The sequence below is a fragment of the Cydia fagiglandana genome, chromosome 3 (assembly GCF_963556715.1).
Source record: "Cydia fagiglandana chromosome 3, ilCydFagi1.1, whole genome shotgun sequence".
Lineage (NCBI taxonomy): Eukaryota > Metazoa > Arthropoda > Insecta > Lepidoptera > Tortricidae > Cydia > Cydia fagiglandana.
In genome coordinates, this window is record NC_085934.1 from 15456248 (window position 1) to 15474359 (window position 18112).

Consider the following 18112-nt stretch of genomic DNA (forward strand, 5'->3'; position numbering starts at 1 on the left):
AATATTACTATGTACTTCTACTACTGAATTAAATGATGTTTTAAAGGATTATGATATTTATGATACTAGCGAGATGACATAGACGCCTTTGATAGGAACTGGTGGGAGACTGGTCAAAACCGGGATACGTGGAAAGGGAGGAGGGAGGCCTTTCATTTGCCCAGCAGTGGGACACTCTAAATAGGCTTATACAAATAAATAAATAATGATACTAATTAACGTTTATAACATTTATAACGTTTTATCTTAGACAAAATAATAAAGATGCTCAAATTAAGTTATTAACACCGTGTACATGCATACATGCACCTTATAACTTGTTCTTCGATAAGTCCAAGGCTCTTCCAGCAGCGCGCAGCGCACACGCTGCACTGCGCGGGCGCTCCGAGAGCCATTCGACAACCACTCGCCGACGCGCGCGCAGCATGACGCGGCTCTCTCTGCCTCTGCACGTGAGTTACTAGCTTTATTATAAACTTTTATACTACCCTCCTAAGGCCTTAGGTCCAACCATAAAATCAAAAATAAAATCAACCATCTAAACTTCAGTGGGGTCCCCATATTGCTACTCTTTCCAGTAGACTGAGTTCTGCAGCTTTTGCAGTGAGCAAAATCCGTCAGTTAACTGATGTGAAAACAGCTCGATTAGTATATTTTAGTTACTTCCATAGCATTATGGCATATGGTATTTTACTGTGGGGCGGTGCTTCAGAGATAAATACCATTTTTGTTCTGCAGAAGCGGGCTATTCGAGCAATATATAAATTGAACCATAGAGACTCACTTAGAGATAAATTCAAGGAAATTGACATAATGACAGTGCACTGTCAATATATTTATGAGAATATTCTGTATGTACATAAAAATATTGTTAATTTTAGGAAAAATTGTGACATTCATAATATTAATACTAGAAATAAACATAAGCTCGCAGTGCCCTTCACACGGCTCCATAAAATTAAAAAATCATTCATGGGTAATTGTGTAAGATTTTATAATAAACTTCCAAACCATATTACTGAATTATCAATTAATAAATTTAAAAATTATGTAAAGCGTAAACTTATTTCTAAAGCTTATTATACCACACAAGACTACATGAGTGATAAAACAACGTGGGATTAATGGTGACTCGAAATAGATAATTCAATGTATGTACTTCTTTGTTAAGTTTTATTGACATTTGTTATTGACATTTAGATTTTATTCTAGAAACATTCTAGACTAGTATTTTTTATACAATTTTTTTTTATGTTTGACGATCTTTTTGTGAAATTCTTAGTATTAAATTTGATCTGTATAATAATCCAATATTACTATGGAATAATATTAACTTCAATAAATTGCTCTGATAATTAGCTTAAGATAATATATTATTATGTAAAACGTTCATAAGTGCTTGTTACTAGGCCTACATGAATAAAGTATTTTTGACTTTGACTTTGACTTTGACTTTGACATAGTATTTTATCAGTTCGATGAAATTTAATATTCAATTGAAACAGAATTGTATTTATTACGTTTCGTTAAATTTTCAAACAAAATAAATCAACTCCCTGCACTATAGGTTCAAATTTCAGTGGCAAATTTTGGATTTTTTATTTCTACAGCTTGAATAGCTGGGCCTTAGGAGGCTACAGGGCTATATGTTATTTACAAGACAAGACAAGACAAATTATTTATTTGTAAACATAGGTAACAATGTTGGATAGGTACAAAAAGTATTTGAGAACGCTATGTTTCGCCGACAGGCATACAAATTCGAAATTAGGTATACACATACCAATTAAATTACATTATTACAAGGAAATATACTTAACTAAAGAAATTAATCAATTATACAATAACTTAATCATAATTGCGCGTATTACAAACTCATAATTATTTATTAAAATCTATTCATATTTTTATGTCAATAAGTCATGCATATATACAATACTTATATTCACTAATTACTTACAAGCTAATTTAAAGTGTCACCAAGAAACTCTGGCAACGAATAATAGCACTTAGAAATTAATAAATTATTCAAGTCATTTTTAAACAAGGGTCGTGTGATCCTCCACAGCCGGACCACCTCGTCCGATTGCGCTCAGTTTTTAATGGCTAAATGTACCTCTAATGTACTTCATGTACCTCGTCGGAAATTGAACGTACCTCTGTAGTTTGGCAGATATATGCGTTCAAAAGGGGTCCGGCTGGGGAGTAAAATCTGCAGCCGGACCACGCCTGGATCCGATCATATCTGTTATTTTGAGATATAATTTAAATATCAGATGAATGTACCTGTTACGTACCTCCGAAGAAATCGTTTTTTTATTTAAAAAATCGTCTCATAAATGAATTTTCATACATTTCATTTTTTGAGTATACGCGTAAGCGCCTGTCAAAAAATAATAGCAACATAGTAGAAAACAAATGTATTCAATTCGGGCAAGTCGTCTAACGCGTCAACTAGATACAAATGTGGGTGGTTATAGGGAGTGTTTTAAACCGACACGAGTTGCGAATTACCTTTTCGCACGTGTATTGTACAACGTTTTACAGTACACAGTTGAAATTCGCAGAGATGTTGCCGCTATAACAACAAATACTAAAAAATAATAAAATAAATATTAACGTGGGGCTCCCATGCAACAAACGTGATTTACTTTGCCTCTTTGTGCGTAATTTATAAATAAATATTAAGTATACGGACATTCTTATAGTAGACCGGCCAGCGAAAGAAAAGTGTTCTAGAAATCGATTTCCGCTCATGTCGTCCGGGATATGGGTGAATATGGTATCAATGCATTCAGTGTAATGCCTTGAACCCAAATATATGAGATGACAAGCGCGAAAGTGGTGGGGATAATTGCTGTGACGTCATAAAGTCGGCAGTACAAATATATAACGTACTGTAACATTTTCAATACTTGCTCTAACAAATTATTAGAATACGTTCAAAAATTTCACAAACCACAGTTGACTTCGAACTGCTATAAATTGAAAATGGCTGAATGGATTAGTCCAAAATACATACCAAATGACTGTGAATATCCTTTACATAATGTTAAAAAATGATTAACCAGATATATCAAAAAATAAGAAAAGTATATCAAGTTGGAAAAAAAGTGTAGGTCTCACAGTGTTTTATAGAAGCCAAAAAAGTGACATCCTCATTTTATTGCAAATTACTGAAGTTTAGATCATAACAAATGCGAGACTAAAATTCCCGCGTGTCCAATTTGCGTAGTTTTTGTGTAATAATTTTTTGAAAATCGTGTTTTAGGCACCCGGATATAACGAAAAACTTAAAAAAAATTGCAAATCGTTGTGTTTGGTTTTTATTTTTTTTCTTCCATGTTCCGCCGTAGTAGGAGCCCATATTTGTATGACAGCTTCATTTATACGTCTTCTATCTACACTACTTTTTACAAGACCTAATTCCGTGGAAGATTGAATTTAAAGCCAATTAAAATTTTCGGTCAGGGCTGCCACTACCAATATCCGGGTTCAGCCGGATATAATATTAACGCTGTATACACAGTATAGCACTTTTATGGGTCGTAAAAACAAACTTTAATATGTTAATAAAAACCTACACATATGAAATAATAAGTTTTTTTAAGATTTAGTAATTTATTAGCTATAGATAACTTACAAATTCTTCCTCTTTATAATTAGGGTAGATAATATTTACATTTTGGTCGTTAGCTGTATGACAGTCAACTACAAAGAGACGTATACACTTTTGGACCTCATTACCATGCAGTAAGGTGAAACACTGCTGTATATATCTGTTTTTAGTCGGGTCATCATTTTCTACTTCGAGGCTCTCTGCCCCATCTTGCACCTCGTAATAACTGTCGTCTGGACAGAACTCGGATGTTGGTGTTGGGGTTTCCTCCTGAGATTCCTGTGCCTGTGGTGATTGCGGTGCTTTCAATAAAGCTACTGCGGCAGATGGTAGGGGACGTTTTTTAATATATTTTATTCTCTGTGACATCTGTTGTTCGGAAATTACTGAATCTGATGAGACTAATGCTCTGTGAAACAAATCAGACATTGTTTTTATCCTATCCGATTTCCGAGTATGGTGTTCTCGATCGTGACGCCAATATTTGTTCCGTGACTCTGCTGCTTGCTCGGAAAGCATACTAACTGGAACAGACGAGTTTCGAATGATTGCAGCGCCATGGGCAAAAATTTTATGTATGGTGACTGTCATAGGACACCATTTGTAAGTATTGACATATTTTTGGACTAGTTCTTTACAAAAATTGCCAAACTTCTCTGCGTCTATTGGAAGACCACTCGACAATACAACTAGAACTGTGTGGGGATCGTCCAGAAGCCACTTCTCTAAGCCAAGGATGTTTGCAAATGCTTCACGATGTTTGTCAGACAAAACTGTTCTCGCGGTATTGCCGTCATTAGTAGTGTCACTATTGAAACGTACTGCCCTAAATTTAAATTCCAATTATTAAATGTTTAAAAATTAAATTAAATAAAGTTAGGGTCAAGTACGAGTTGGAGTTGCACATTGAGGACCCGTGTCATCGTACACTGTATGACATGGTAAAATTTTTTTAAACCCTTCGTGTGCGAACCCGACTCTCACTTGCCTGATAGGTACTTACTAAATCAGTTCTCGAAGCAGTGGGATCACATTTTCTTGCATATGAAGTCGAAACCAGATATCCCCAAGAAAATGGCGTATGAATAAAAATACCGAAGTGCCAACCCTAGCGGCCGGATAACCCGGATATAGTGTTTCGATGATTACTTGAATGTTTCACGGAATTAGGTCTTGTAAAAAATAGGGTGGATAGAAGACATATAAATGAAGCTGTCATACAAATATGGGCTCCTACTACGACGGAATATGGAAGAAAAAAAATGAAAACCAAAAACATTAAATTCATTAATATCTTTATAACCAATATACCTAGAGAAGTCACAATTGCCACTAAATTTGCGTCTTTGAATGGTTTATCCAATAGCACTAAAGAACGGAAAGTTTACAAAATAATTTGCAAATTATTAACGTTTTTCGTAAAATCCGGGGGCCTAAAAAACGATCTTGAAAAATTTATTACACAAAAACTATGCAAATGACTAAAATGAAATGAAAAAGACTACTAACTAAACTCGTGTCGGTTTAAAACACTCCCTATAACCACCCACATTTGTATCTAGTTGACACGTTAGACGACTTGCCCGAATTGAATACATTTGTTTTCTACTATGTTGCTATTATTTTTTGACAGGCGCTTACGCGTATACTCAAAAAATGAAATGTATGAAAATTCATTTATGAGACCATTTTTTAAATAAAAAAACGATTTCTTCGGAGGTACGTAACAGGTACATTCATCTGATATTTAAATTATATCTCAAAATAACAGATATGATCGGATCCAGGCGTGGTCCGGCTGCAGATTTTACTCCCCAGCCGGACCCCTTTTAAACGCATATATCTGCCAAACTACAGAGGTACGTTCAATTTCCGACGAGGTACATGAAGTACATTAGAGGTACATTTCGCCATTAAAAACTGAGCGCAATCGGACGAGGTGGTCCGGCTGTGGAGGATCACACACAAGTGCAATGGTTTCATTCTTAGAGCTATAGGAATTTTGTTAAAGATCTTGCTCGCCAGACAAAACACACTTTTCCGCATTAATGCAGTACGAGAAAATACTGTACAAAGGTTGTCAGCACGGTAGGTATCTCTGTTAAATATCTGTGACACTTGTTTAAATAAATGCAGATTTGTTTTTACAAAAACAGCAGTTTCAAATATGAAGAGGCACGGTAGAGTCAACAGATTAAGTTTTTTAAAATACGGAACACAGCTATCCAATTGATGCAGACCACACATTGACCTTATACATCGTTTTTGTGCTTTGAATACGATCTCCCTGTTGGTTGAATTCCCCCAATATATAAGACCATAGCGGAGGGTTGACCCAACGTAACCATGATATGCGGCAATTACTGCTTCAATGTTTACTATCTTCGATAATCTGTAAAGAGCGTATGCATATTTACTTAGCTTTGTACAAATTTCCTCCGTATTCTTACTCGGGGTTTCTTGTTCTATTTTCATGTGATTTTCTATAGGAGCAATAGTGCCCCTTAAAATAAAATCCAAGCAAAAGGAAGGTTGACTCACGCTAGACCGGGCCGTGCCCGGATCGAGGCGTCCGATATGTCATTATCTATGACATACATATTTGATTTTTTTTTTCATTTCCATAATTAATTCATTTCTGTGGGTTGCAGATCTTACCTAAACTAAACCTACGGCGCGATTCGGGAAATGAATTAGAGATTCACTAGATATAAAATAGTAAAGATATGTGACGTCTCACGGGTAAAGGTACCTTATGGCGGTTGGCGCTTATGCTATTAACGCCACTCCAATATTATTGCGGCGCTTTGCGACGTAAACGCCAACCGCCATAAGGTACCTTTTGCCGTAGAACGTCGCATATCTTTACAATTTCATATCTAGTGAACCTTTAATTCATTTCCCGAATCACGCCGCTAGACTATAAACTCATCTGTTTTATTACATTGCCCAAAGTACGGCGGTCATTAAACATAGGACCGGTCAAAGTGAATAATCATGGAAATTTAATGAATTGCCCACTTGATGCGGGCATTATGCAAACAGCCCGGGCATTATTCATAGTTACTGGACTTACCAAGTTGCCCGTAGCATAATATACAATAATGGCTCGTTTAGGTAGGTATAAGAATATCTTGATTATTTTAGTTCTAGGAATAACTTTTACTTATTGACCTTAGGTCTTGTACTCGTACGCTTCCTATAGTTCGTTTTTTTTAGCATTAGAAATAAAGTAAACAATCTTGATGTGTCTTTTAACTGAAAAACACATTTTAAAAATAAGTCACGGCAAATATATAACAGTTACGAATCTAATACGATCATTTATATTCTTCTGCTTTCATAAGTAATAGTTTTTGATTTTTTAAAAGCATTTTTCAATTAAAAGACATGTCAAGATTGCTTAACTTCTTGCAAGTTCTTTCTAATGCTAAAAAAACCGGGCAAGTGCGAGTCGGACTCGCGCACGAAGGGTTCCGTACCACAATGCAAAAAAAAAACAAAAAAAGCAAAAAAAAAAACGGTCACCCATCCAAGTACTGACCCCTCCCGATGTTGCTTAACTTTGGTCAAAAATCACGTTTGTTGTATGGGAGCCCCATTTAAATCTTTATTTTATTCTGTTTTTAGTATTTGTTGTTATAGCGGCAACAAAAATACATCATCTGCGAAAATTTCAACTGTCTAGCTATCACGGTTCGTGAGATACAGCCTGGTGACAGACGGACGGACGGACGGACGGACGGACGGACAGTGAAGTCTTAGTAATAGGGTCCCGTTTCACCCTTTGGGTACGGAACCCTAAAAACGAACTATAATGAAATCGTAAAGAAATATTGCGGTCCGTGTTTGTACCTACTATTTATATGCCATCAAATTTAAATAAATATATACCTACTACATTTACTATTTATAAATCTTTGTTTGAACACTGAAATCTGAATACAACAAGATCTTACTTAGGCTAAGATTTAATTTCATATTTCTTTTGAGGTTTAAATGAAAAATATTCCTAATTTAAAGCTGACTAATATCGCGGCAGAAAATATATAAGGTAAACGTACTGGTGCTCGACGCGGTCCCAATACATGTCATATTGATTGGGCATTAGCATGTCGAGCACTAGTACCTTTACCTTAGTGGTTTCTTGTTTACTGAACAGCATATGTAAATAATTGTTACACTCGAGAAGCCGAGCAAATAGTCGTACCTACATATCCACAAAGTTAGCTTTTTAATAACAACTTCTCGACATATATTATGCGGATGGTATATGTTTTCAACAAGCATCTTGGCAAATACGAATAGGTATGTACTATCGAGAATTAGCCATGCATGGACTTACGTTTGCATGGCTAAATATATTATACGTTACAAAAATGTTTCAAAATACTAGACAAGGCTCTAATAGTTTTGCACAATGTGACAGACATAATGTCAACTATTAATATTTGGTATTATTTAGCCAGTCAAACACTAGGAAATCTACCTAATTTTTTAGGGTTCCGTACCCAAAGGGTGAAAACGGGACTCTATTACCAAAGTCTGTCTGTCTGTCATTGTAAATTTTGTAGTCACTGTAAATTTACTGCCATCTATCGACACACGACTAAAACTCAAAATAAACACGTATAAAATTATCAAAATAGTGTACGAGTACATATATATATATATATATATATATATATATATATATATGTATAAATAATTATATTATTTTGATGAAAAGGTTAATATGAAACGGTGTCGCCACGCCATCTAGCCGAGCATAGGCCAAAGGTGTGTGCGCCATCTATCCGAGAATGACTTTTTCTTGATTTCCGAGGCATGTTTTTTTCTTAGACTTCATTCATCTTATACGAAGTTACATATGTCTTTGCTATTACTAAGATTCCACTGTCCGTCTGTCTGTCACTACACTGTATTATCTCATGAACCGTAATAGACAGTTAAATAAAATTTTCACAAGTGGTGTTGTTTAAATAAGTTGCTAAGTTACCAATACCAATCGTTTATTCTCATATTTGACAGTATATAATTATGTATATTCCACGATGAACTACTGTTAGGTACCTAGTTTGCGTTTGTAACAGCGCCATCTCTTAGGAAATTTGGATATCAAATTATATTTCTGTTGCCGCTATAACAGCAAATACTATAAAGTACGGAATCCTCGGTGGGCGACTCCGACTCGTACTTGTCCGGTTTTTTTATCTACATAGGTATGCCTAAAACGCCAGCGTTCTAGCACCGCAACAAAATAGGCATAATAAAACTACTGACAAAACATTCTTTCCGCTTCTGTTTTTTCTACAGTATGTCTGATGGCTTTTTATGCTCTATTGTCTGTAACAGTGGATATAACGTGTAATCTTACCGCGGTGTCAATTATCAACAAATCAGTGACAATCTTAAATACATTTTTACACGCTTGCTGGCCCGTAAAGCAGCATAATAAAATTATTGTTATAGCTAAAATCAGTATGTTTATTGCTTAATTTGATTTTACATCCGTATTATTTGGTTTGCAACAATGTTCTATATTTACAGCCAGGGTTTGCATAACGTTGAAATTTTTTGATAACGTGAAAATTACATGTTTAACTATTTGTTCATTACAACTTTAAGTAACGGAGAGTGGAAAAATCACAGTTTAATGAAAGTTCTTTTTAGTATTTCTTGTTCCAGTAGCAGTAGATATAAATGTGTGCTTAAAGAAAACCTTACCTATATGGATTTAGAAAATGGAGCTAAATATAGACTGAAACAATCATATATTAGTACCTACGTAAAGGTATACGAGAAGTAAATCTAAAGTAGAACTTATATTTAAATATAAGAAAGGAAAAAAGTACCGTCGTATAATGAACAGGGAACTTCGTGCTTTTAGATGCAGCTCAATAGTCTGCGCAGGCCGTGCAAGCGCAGGGTCACCGACCTCCACAGCCTTAACTGAGAATGCACAATGATGCACAGGCCTCGTTGTAAATGTTACACCATTTATATTTCTTATAGTTACTGACTCGCAGGTTTCATTGGAATACGATTAAATGTTTTTTTTTCTTAATAATTTATAGCCTATTTAAGCAAAATTTTGCTTCAACCTTGTCTTGTGACATCCAAGCATATGATGTGCTATGCAATACCATAAGAGGAATGCGTTTGTAATGTGGACAAACTGCGTGATTTGAGTTACGTAAATAAATATTTTAGGACAAATCAATTAACAGACCTTCTATGGTCTAACCTTTCATAGTGTGTTAACATGAGGTTTAGTTAAAAACTAATCAGTCAGTAATCGTAGAAAAAGATTATGTAGTCCTACATAAAGTTTAAATCATCTCATCATAAAAGGTTTATTCTTTGAAGGGTCAAAGTATATTTTAAAAGTTTGTAGTATACTAACTCTATATTCTACATTAATCAATCAATCAAAATAAGTAACATCACTCTATAATTGATAGTGAACTAATAACGACATCTACACAGCCCTTGTTTCTGCGGTAGTCAGGTACATTTTAAATAAGTAGAGTATTGAAGATATTCCGTAAATGTATAACTACTAGCCAGAGTCCATCGAACTATGGACAGTACGATGAGGCCTTGGCATTTCAATTGGTCATGGAAGGAGACGTTTGTGTTGGTACACAATAATGGAATAGCACTATTTATAAAGCAAAACTAATTGTACAGATCGAGAAGCGTAAAAACAGCATCAAAGGAACTCTCTAGCCTTAGTTATTATAGTTAAGTTATACAAATTATGTCCTAAATAAACCGGTAGGTAAGGATTTTTATTAGCCGGCATTGAGAAGTTAGTTTTAAAAAGTTTAAGGCCAAAACATCATTTGGCAACATTCAGCTTTCCCCAAAAACATATTCTTGGTTAATGTGTCAGATTAATTAATCGAACCCTGAATTGATATTTAACAAAACATACTTAATAATAAAGTCTCTTTTTTGGCTCTCACCAAATAGTCTGTAAATTTTATAGCACTTTTGGTGCATCAGAGTGGTGTTAACGGAATAGGTACAGATAAGGCTTGACACGCTGCCGCGTGTCTAGATTCGAACTGAAATGGTAAATTAAGGTTAATATTAACGTACTGAACGCTAATTAATCATTACTAATGAAACAGTACTAAGTTAGCACCTCCGACCCCGATACAGTGTCAGACACAATTAGATTTTCCACTTTTCCTTTATTCTGGTATCGTTTGCAAACGTGTCTGCTTAGTACAAAATTATTATGGTTAAGTAATCATTAGTTTAGTTACTATTGTTTTTCGCCAAAATTGTGCCAAAGTCACCGTGTAAACGCTGTCATTGTCGAATTAGTCAAAACAATAGACCTATTAATTACGTGACAAAGTCAACACCTTGTGCAAAGCTTCAAGTTCATCAACATGTAGGTTAATGTGTCTCAAATTGTTAGGACACAGATATTATCTCGTGACAATGTGTTTTACTGCACCCACGACCGCTGGTTTCACATGCCATGTTGCGAAACCTCAAACTAGACACATTATGTGGCCAATGCGGCCGTTACCTACATCGCTATAGTAATTAAATACATTTATTCGGTAGGTCTGCAACTCTAGTACTCGTAGTAATTTTTTCAATAAAACTGTTTAAGTTTTCATTTGTCATATTAAGGTAGTATAAAGGATGACTCACGTTATCCCGGGCCGTGTCCGGGTCAGAGCTTCCGGCGCATCGTTTTGTATGGAAATCATCATGTGATCGCCTGGCACGTCATAGAAAAGTAAGCGCCGGAAGCTCCGGCCCGAACGCGGCCCGGTCTAACGTGAGTCATCCTTAAAGCTTCTGTCTTTAAATAAAGCAGAGTGAGAAAGATATTATTTAATCCTCCTGAATAAATTTATTATCTCCCTCTTCATTCTTCTTCAAAAAGCATCGGTTGATAAATTTAAAGAGTTTCTACAAATTGCCCTTCCTATACAGTATACATACAAGCCAATACAATCCGTACATTCCTATATTTATGCATTGCCTATTAAATTTCGCTACAGGTCTCATATTGAGAACAAAATCGAGTAAGAGTGACATTCCATTTCCAACTGCAGCTGCAATACTGTTCATTTTACTATGGAAACGCGTCGATGTCATTGTCAATTTCCATAGAAAATGAACAGTATTGCAGCTGCAGTTGGAAATGAAATGTCACTTTAAAGGATGACTGACGCTAGACCGGGCCGGAGCTTTCGGCGCATCGTATTCTATGGAAAGCATCACGTGGTCACCGATCATCAGCCGTCATAGACGTAGCCGTCAATGCCGTGTTGGGTACCTCGGCCCGGGCCCGGCCCGGTCTAGCGTGAGTCATGCTTAAACTAAGTTAACAGACGTGTAGTTCTTGAAATTATCCCTTCCTAAAGGTATACGTCTTATACTTTACAGTTTCTTATGCCATCTCTATATGAAAATATTTGCATAAATTATATTCAGTTTCATTGGGTTGCTACTACTTCGAGATAATATTAATGTTAGTCAGTAATTGGCATGACAATATTTTAATCCTTGAAACCATACGTCTAACTAGGCTACATGAGCTCAAACCTTAGATTATCTGCGTCTGTGGGTGGACCATTAATCTGGTCTAGTTATTTTTAATGTTGGCGTGGCTCATTATTGTCTACACACAATATACTCGCGGGTGTCACGGATATCTTTACATCAAGATACTGATGACATTAATGGTACTTACTTACAAATTATTAAGTACCTTATTCTTTACTTAGTTGCGTGACCCTATTTGCACGCTTGACGAATGATGGTCAATATTTGCCGTTTCTATATACTTATCGCAATGTGACCACATGATCCCTTCATTTCAACTTTCATTCGACGTTTCGATTGCAAAAGATATCAAGAAAAACTGATTTAGTGGAGTTTTAACCCTTTAACTGCACGTATCGAATCTTGGTGACCGAATCAGTCGCAGGTCGTGTCCGACTCCGATCCGGAAGTCGACAGACAATGCCGTGCCTTGGCCGCACCCTCAAGGTCTAAGAAATGGAACGCAGAACAAAAAACCCTCAATGTATCATTCATACGATGACGAGGTTCAGTATAATTATAAGAGTTGGTTAATAATGTGACCAGCCGAAAGACATTTTTTTTTGTTGTTTCAAGCAAAAGATACCTGAACTTCAAACATTTATTCAGGTGTTCTGTAAAACTGCACCCTTATATATATAGAGGCAGATAAAGCTAACTCTGCTCTAACGTCAAATTTCTATGAAAATATTACGTTACCTCTGGAACTTAGGTTTATTTTATGAGCTACTATTTAAATAGGTACCTACTATAGAAGTTAAAATTTATAAAAATATGTGTTTAAATAGTTGGCACTGCATAGGTAGGTACATGTAACTATTAGTGATAATGTTTTGCGTAAAATCAATGAAGTGAATTTGATAGGTCTTAAAGATAAAGATAAAAGATAAAAAGTAGTTTATTCAAGTAGGCATATTACAATGCGCTTATGAACGTCAAATAAACCTTTACCGGCTCCAACCGTACACCTCTGCCCCGAGAAGATTTAAATCCCCCCTCAATTGGAGGAGGGTATAATGAGCTAAGGATTTGCTAACAGTGTGTAAATATTACTTCCTTGTGCACTAAACAGTAAAGTTACTTTGTTATACCGATCCCCACATATTGGCAATAAGGTCATCGAATTAAGTGATTGAATTATAATCAAATTAGCTTCCTGACAACAAAAGCGTGCACGCTCTGAAAACCAAGTAATAATATTCACAATAGAAAAAAACAGGCCAGCTATGTTGCGCCACCACGCGTAAGTCGCGTAACAGCCGTATAAAATATTTATTGTAAAATATTTTGGAAATATTAGGACTAGCAGGAATGAAACACCCTCTATGAGAACACGGGCCCTGCCCGGGTTGAGGCGTCAGACATGTCTTAATTTTCTAGATGGGTTGTGCACAAATCACGCGAGGTGTTTTCGGCTATTTTTTGAAGTGCAGAGTGAAGATTTATGTTTAACGAAACCGAGAAAAAGTATCTCCACATTTGTGGTAGGTTTTTTTTCTATATTTTGTTAACTGTAGTAAAATACACGTGACGTTTCCTTATACCCCCTCTCCCCCAACGTGATCTATCGTGATTTTTTCGTGACCCCCCCCCCTCGCCGCATCGAACCTCGCGTGATTTGTGCACAAGCCCAATTATGACGTCTGATCGGAGATCACGTGGTGCTTTCTATAGTAAACGAAGCGCCGGAAGCTCCGACCCGGTCCAGGCCCGGTCTAGCGTTAATCATCGATATCCTTTATTCTTAACTATAAACTACCCACATACATGACGGTTACCTACTTACATTCTAAAAGTTATACATTGTTTACGAATTTGAACTCATTTATTGTATAATAAGATTAATAAGTGTTATAAAATGAATATAAAACTAAAATGAACTATAATTAAGGTAACTGAAGCTAAATAATTAAAAAATAAATTTGCTAACGGTGTTGCGCAATAAAGTACCTAAATGTTCAAATTGGTGTTCCAATGTAACATACGGTTGTTACGCTTGTATTGTTATGTACAATAAGCCAGTGTCTCATGTCAGCAAATGCATTTACTTATTCGATTAGTTAAATAATAAAATGCATACCCACGTAGCCTACATGTATGGTATGATTGTAGGGTAGGTATGCAAAAATATAAATATTTATTTACAGGTGTTGCTCCATATGCAATACGTAGTTTATGAATTATTTATAACAATGCTCGGTTTTACAAGCTTTTATTCAACTCCACCCGTTCTATATGTCTGTCACTCTAAGACTCTAACAGTATTGCTACAGTATTCAATGTGATTGGTAATATTTATTATTAATGTTAGATGTAAAATATAAATTATTAATCTAAAATGCATGAGTGTACTTTAATTAAGATTACAGTACTAATGCACGTGGCTCGTAGGTAGGTGTTATTTCTTGACGGGCAGGGCAATATAATCGTTGCCGCTGTGTTCAAGGCAAATCCTAATTGCTGTACGCATTTAATGAGATTCAATAAACTAGTTTCCATCATAACCAGGGAAAATTATAGGCTAAAAGTATTTACTAGCACAAACTGACATACCAATCACGATAGTCGTGTATGGTAGAAAAACCCAGCTAATACCTATAGGTACTGCACTTATTGGTATAATTGAAGATGGTGTTGATATACCTAAGCGAAACAGTATAAACAACCTACGTTTAACCTGTTACAGTGTTTTACTTTTTGCATAGGCAAATTAGCTAGTTAGTAGGTAGTACCTACAGAAGACTGTTTTGATCATAGTAATGTTAAAATTAGCTGAAGAATTAGGCGTAAAAAGGGTTTCACATTAGAAATCTCTGCTTTTATTTTCTGCTAATTCCATAAGAAAGACTGTAGGTACAAATTATATTTTGATCTTCTACGTTCTCCACAATTAGTGACGTTTTCAAAAGGTACCACAATGTCGGTTGTCGATAAGGTTGATTTCAAATTGAAGCTAGGTACTTATATGGAAATAGCAGCTTATTAACAACCGACAATAAGCATACTTTTGGTTTAAAATGGCACAATATGGGTTGTAAAACAAGTTAGTAGTACGCTAGTAGTAATAGTAGAGGGTAGGGGTTATATTACCAAATAGTGATTGCACTATGAAATCAAATATTACCCAATCTAATACCTTTAAACGAGCAATTCTTGTTTATTGATATGTATATATATTTCGGGGATCTCGGAAACGGCTCTAACGATTTCGATGAAATTTGCTATATAGGGGTTTTCGGGAGCGATAAATCGATCTAGCTAGATCTTATCTCTGGGAAAATGCGCATGTTTAATTTTTATATGTTTCCCAGATATTGTTATTAAATTTCGAATATCCCTAACATCAGAAATTACTAATTGTTGTATTACATTTCAGCTCGCGTTGCTGCTCGGAGCAGCAATCGCGGCGCCGGCGCCGGCGCCGGGCCGAGTGCCGAAGGTGTACAACGCGCTCATCACGTCCAATCAGAATCTGGAACCCAGCAAAGCTTACCCGGTGTATCAGCCGGTGCTGCACGACCCCTTCGGCTTCCCGTACTCGCCTTTCGTGTATGGGGACTACTCTATCAGTAACGTATGTTATCACTGACATGGTTTACAAACAAGTAACTGTAGAAATGTGAAGTACCTACATCGAGTTATCAGTGCCATAACTTAAGGGATTAATATGTTTTTCTTACAATTGATTTGTTGAAACCACCTACCATCTTCCAGACATTTGGCAATAAAATTGAGCCTTTGGATGAATAGAATATTAAATATTTATAATTATATTGTTGTTATTGTAAACATAAAAACCGTAAGATGACAATTAAACGCAAAAATTTTGTACAGTGGATGTTATAGTATAACTATTTCTTCATTTAATTTCAGGGTTTGATCCCGGTTCCTGCGCCATCTCCTAAGGGACAGCCAGCACCTGCACCTCCTGCTCCATCGCCAGAGTCACCGCCGAAGGCTGCAGAAGCTCCCTCCGAGGACAAAACTCCCTCGAGCGAGATTCCACCACCTGAGCCTCAGCCTGAATCCGACAGCGACAAACCGACGCCCGCGCCGCCGCTCCCGCCGAACACAGAATCCCCCATACCGCTAAACGAATTCGGCTTGCCTTCTCATGTTTTGCCATTGGGCCGTATTAATCCAGCTTATAACGGATTCACGCAAGTCGGCCCATTCACCTACCCGTACACGTACTCTGGCTTCAGATTCTACGACCCGTATGATCCGTTTAGCTTTAACCCGTACGCGAATTTGCCGCCTTTGTATAGACCATTGACGAATACGTTGGTACCGCAAGGTCCTGCGCTGGTTCCCGCCAGGGCTGTGCCCGTAGCGCCAGCGCCCGCACCTGCGCAAAGCGCAGACGCGCCTCCCTCCGAGCCAAGTGACCTAAACCTTCTCAACTATGCGTCGAAGGACCCCGCTATACCTAATGTGCCTCCGCCTCCACTACCAAGCGGTGGACTAAAAACTGATAAGTCAGAATAATGGGGACAGACAGACTTGGGCATATTACTTTTGGTCCACAAACAGAATATCAAGCCAAGCCAACCAAACCAAGCAATATCCTATTTACTCCGCAAACGCATTAAAAAGGGAATCCATTAAAAGCGTATCAACCTTTCGAAATGTCGAGTCGGACTAACCAGGCTAACACAGCTCAGATTTTGCAAATTGCTATAGTTCGTCTTTTTTAGCATTAGAAAGAACTTGAAAGAAGGTAAGCGATCTTGACATGTCTTTTAATTAAAAAACGCTTTTTAAAAATCGGTAACTATTATTTATGAAAGCAAAAGAATATAAATGATTGTATTAGATTCATAATTGTTACATATTTGCCATAACTTATTTTTAAAATGTGTTTTTCAATTAAAATACACATCAAGATTGTTTACTCGTACCTTATTTTTAATGCTAAAAAAAACGAACTATGACTAAGTTTGTAAATTTCATTAAAAACGTGTAATTTATATGACTACAATTTTACACTTCCACACCCTAACACCTCAAAGCCATTGGAGGCTGCTTGTTTCGACTATTAGTTCTAAAAATTGATTTGTACTATGATTCAGATTCCTATGAAAACATTTTAGAAAACAAAATTAGCAAAATTCCTGTACTCGAGTTTGCAGCGATTATCTTGGTCGGTGGGTGTGATATTGAGATTAAGTATTAGAATGACTTAGGTTTATTTAAATAAGGGTGTCTTATGCAACACCGTGCCCACACGAGCACTGGGTAATTAAAATTTTATTTAAGTCAGTAGCTAAAGATCGAAGCTTCAGATCTGATTTTGAAACTGTTTCTTCTACGCAATTTTGACTAGTATTCCCGTCCCGGTCAACACACGAGCAAAAGCGTATGGCATGGGCATATGGCATATCTAATGGCTCCTCTACACGATGGGCCAGCGCCGGCCACTCCAAGGGACACAACCATGCGGTAGAATGAGATAGCAATATCACTTGCTCCCTCTAACGCATAAATGCGTCCCTTGGAGTGGCCGGCGCTGGGCCATCGTGTAGAGGAGCCATAAGAGAATCAGTCGACCGAGTGCCGGCCGGCAGTTGTCGGTGGTACGTGAGTAGTCCTTACTTGTATTATCCCAGTGATGATGACGGCAGCTAAATTTATTCTTAATTAATATTAATGAGGCATGACTAAGTTCCTGGTGATACTTTTCGTATTTATATAATTTTTAAAGTTTGTACAAGTGTTATTGATATTAATATTTGTCATTATAATTATTATATTACAGAAAAATATACCGATAAAAAGTTGTATACATAATTTTATTTACTCGCATCTTCTCGCCCTAAGGTCTAACTAGTAGACAATTCGTGATACTTACTGAAAGAGCATTATTTACACACCATGGTCGATAGAGCGTCGCTCTTTGGGAGCTAAAGTTGT

The 18112-nt window shown here is 36.5% G+C and overlaps 1 protein-coding gene across 1 annotated transcript; it reads left to right on the forward strand.

Annotated features, from left to right (window-relative positions):
- Window positions 1-330: 330 nt before the first annotated feature.
- LOC134680201 (uncharacterized) lies at window positions 331-17989 on the forward strand. Its single transcript, XM_063539281.1, has 3 exons — window positions 331-452; window positions 15576-15773; window positions 16073-17989. Exons 1-3 carry the CDS (start codon window positions 426-428, stop codon window positions 16685-16687), a joined length of 840 nt encoding a protein of 279 aa, XP_063395351.1. The 5' UTR covers window positions 331-425; the 3' UTR covers window positions 16688-17989.
- Window positions 17990-18112: the final 123 nt, after the last annotated feature.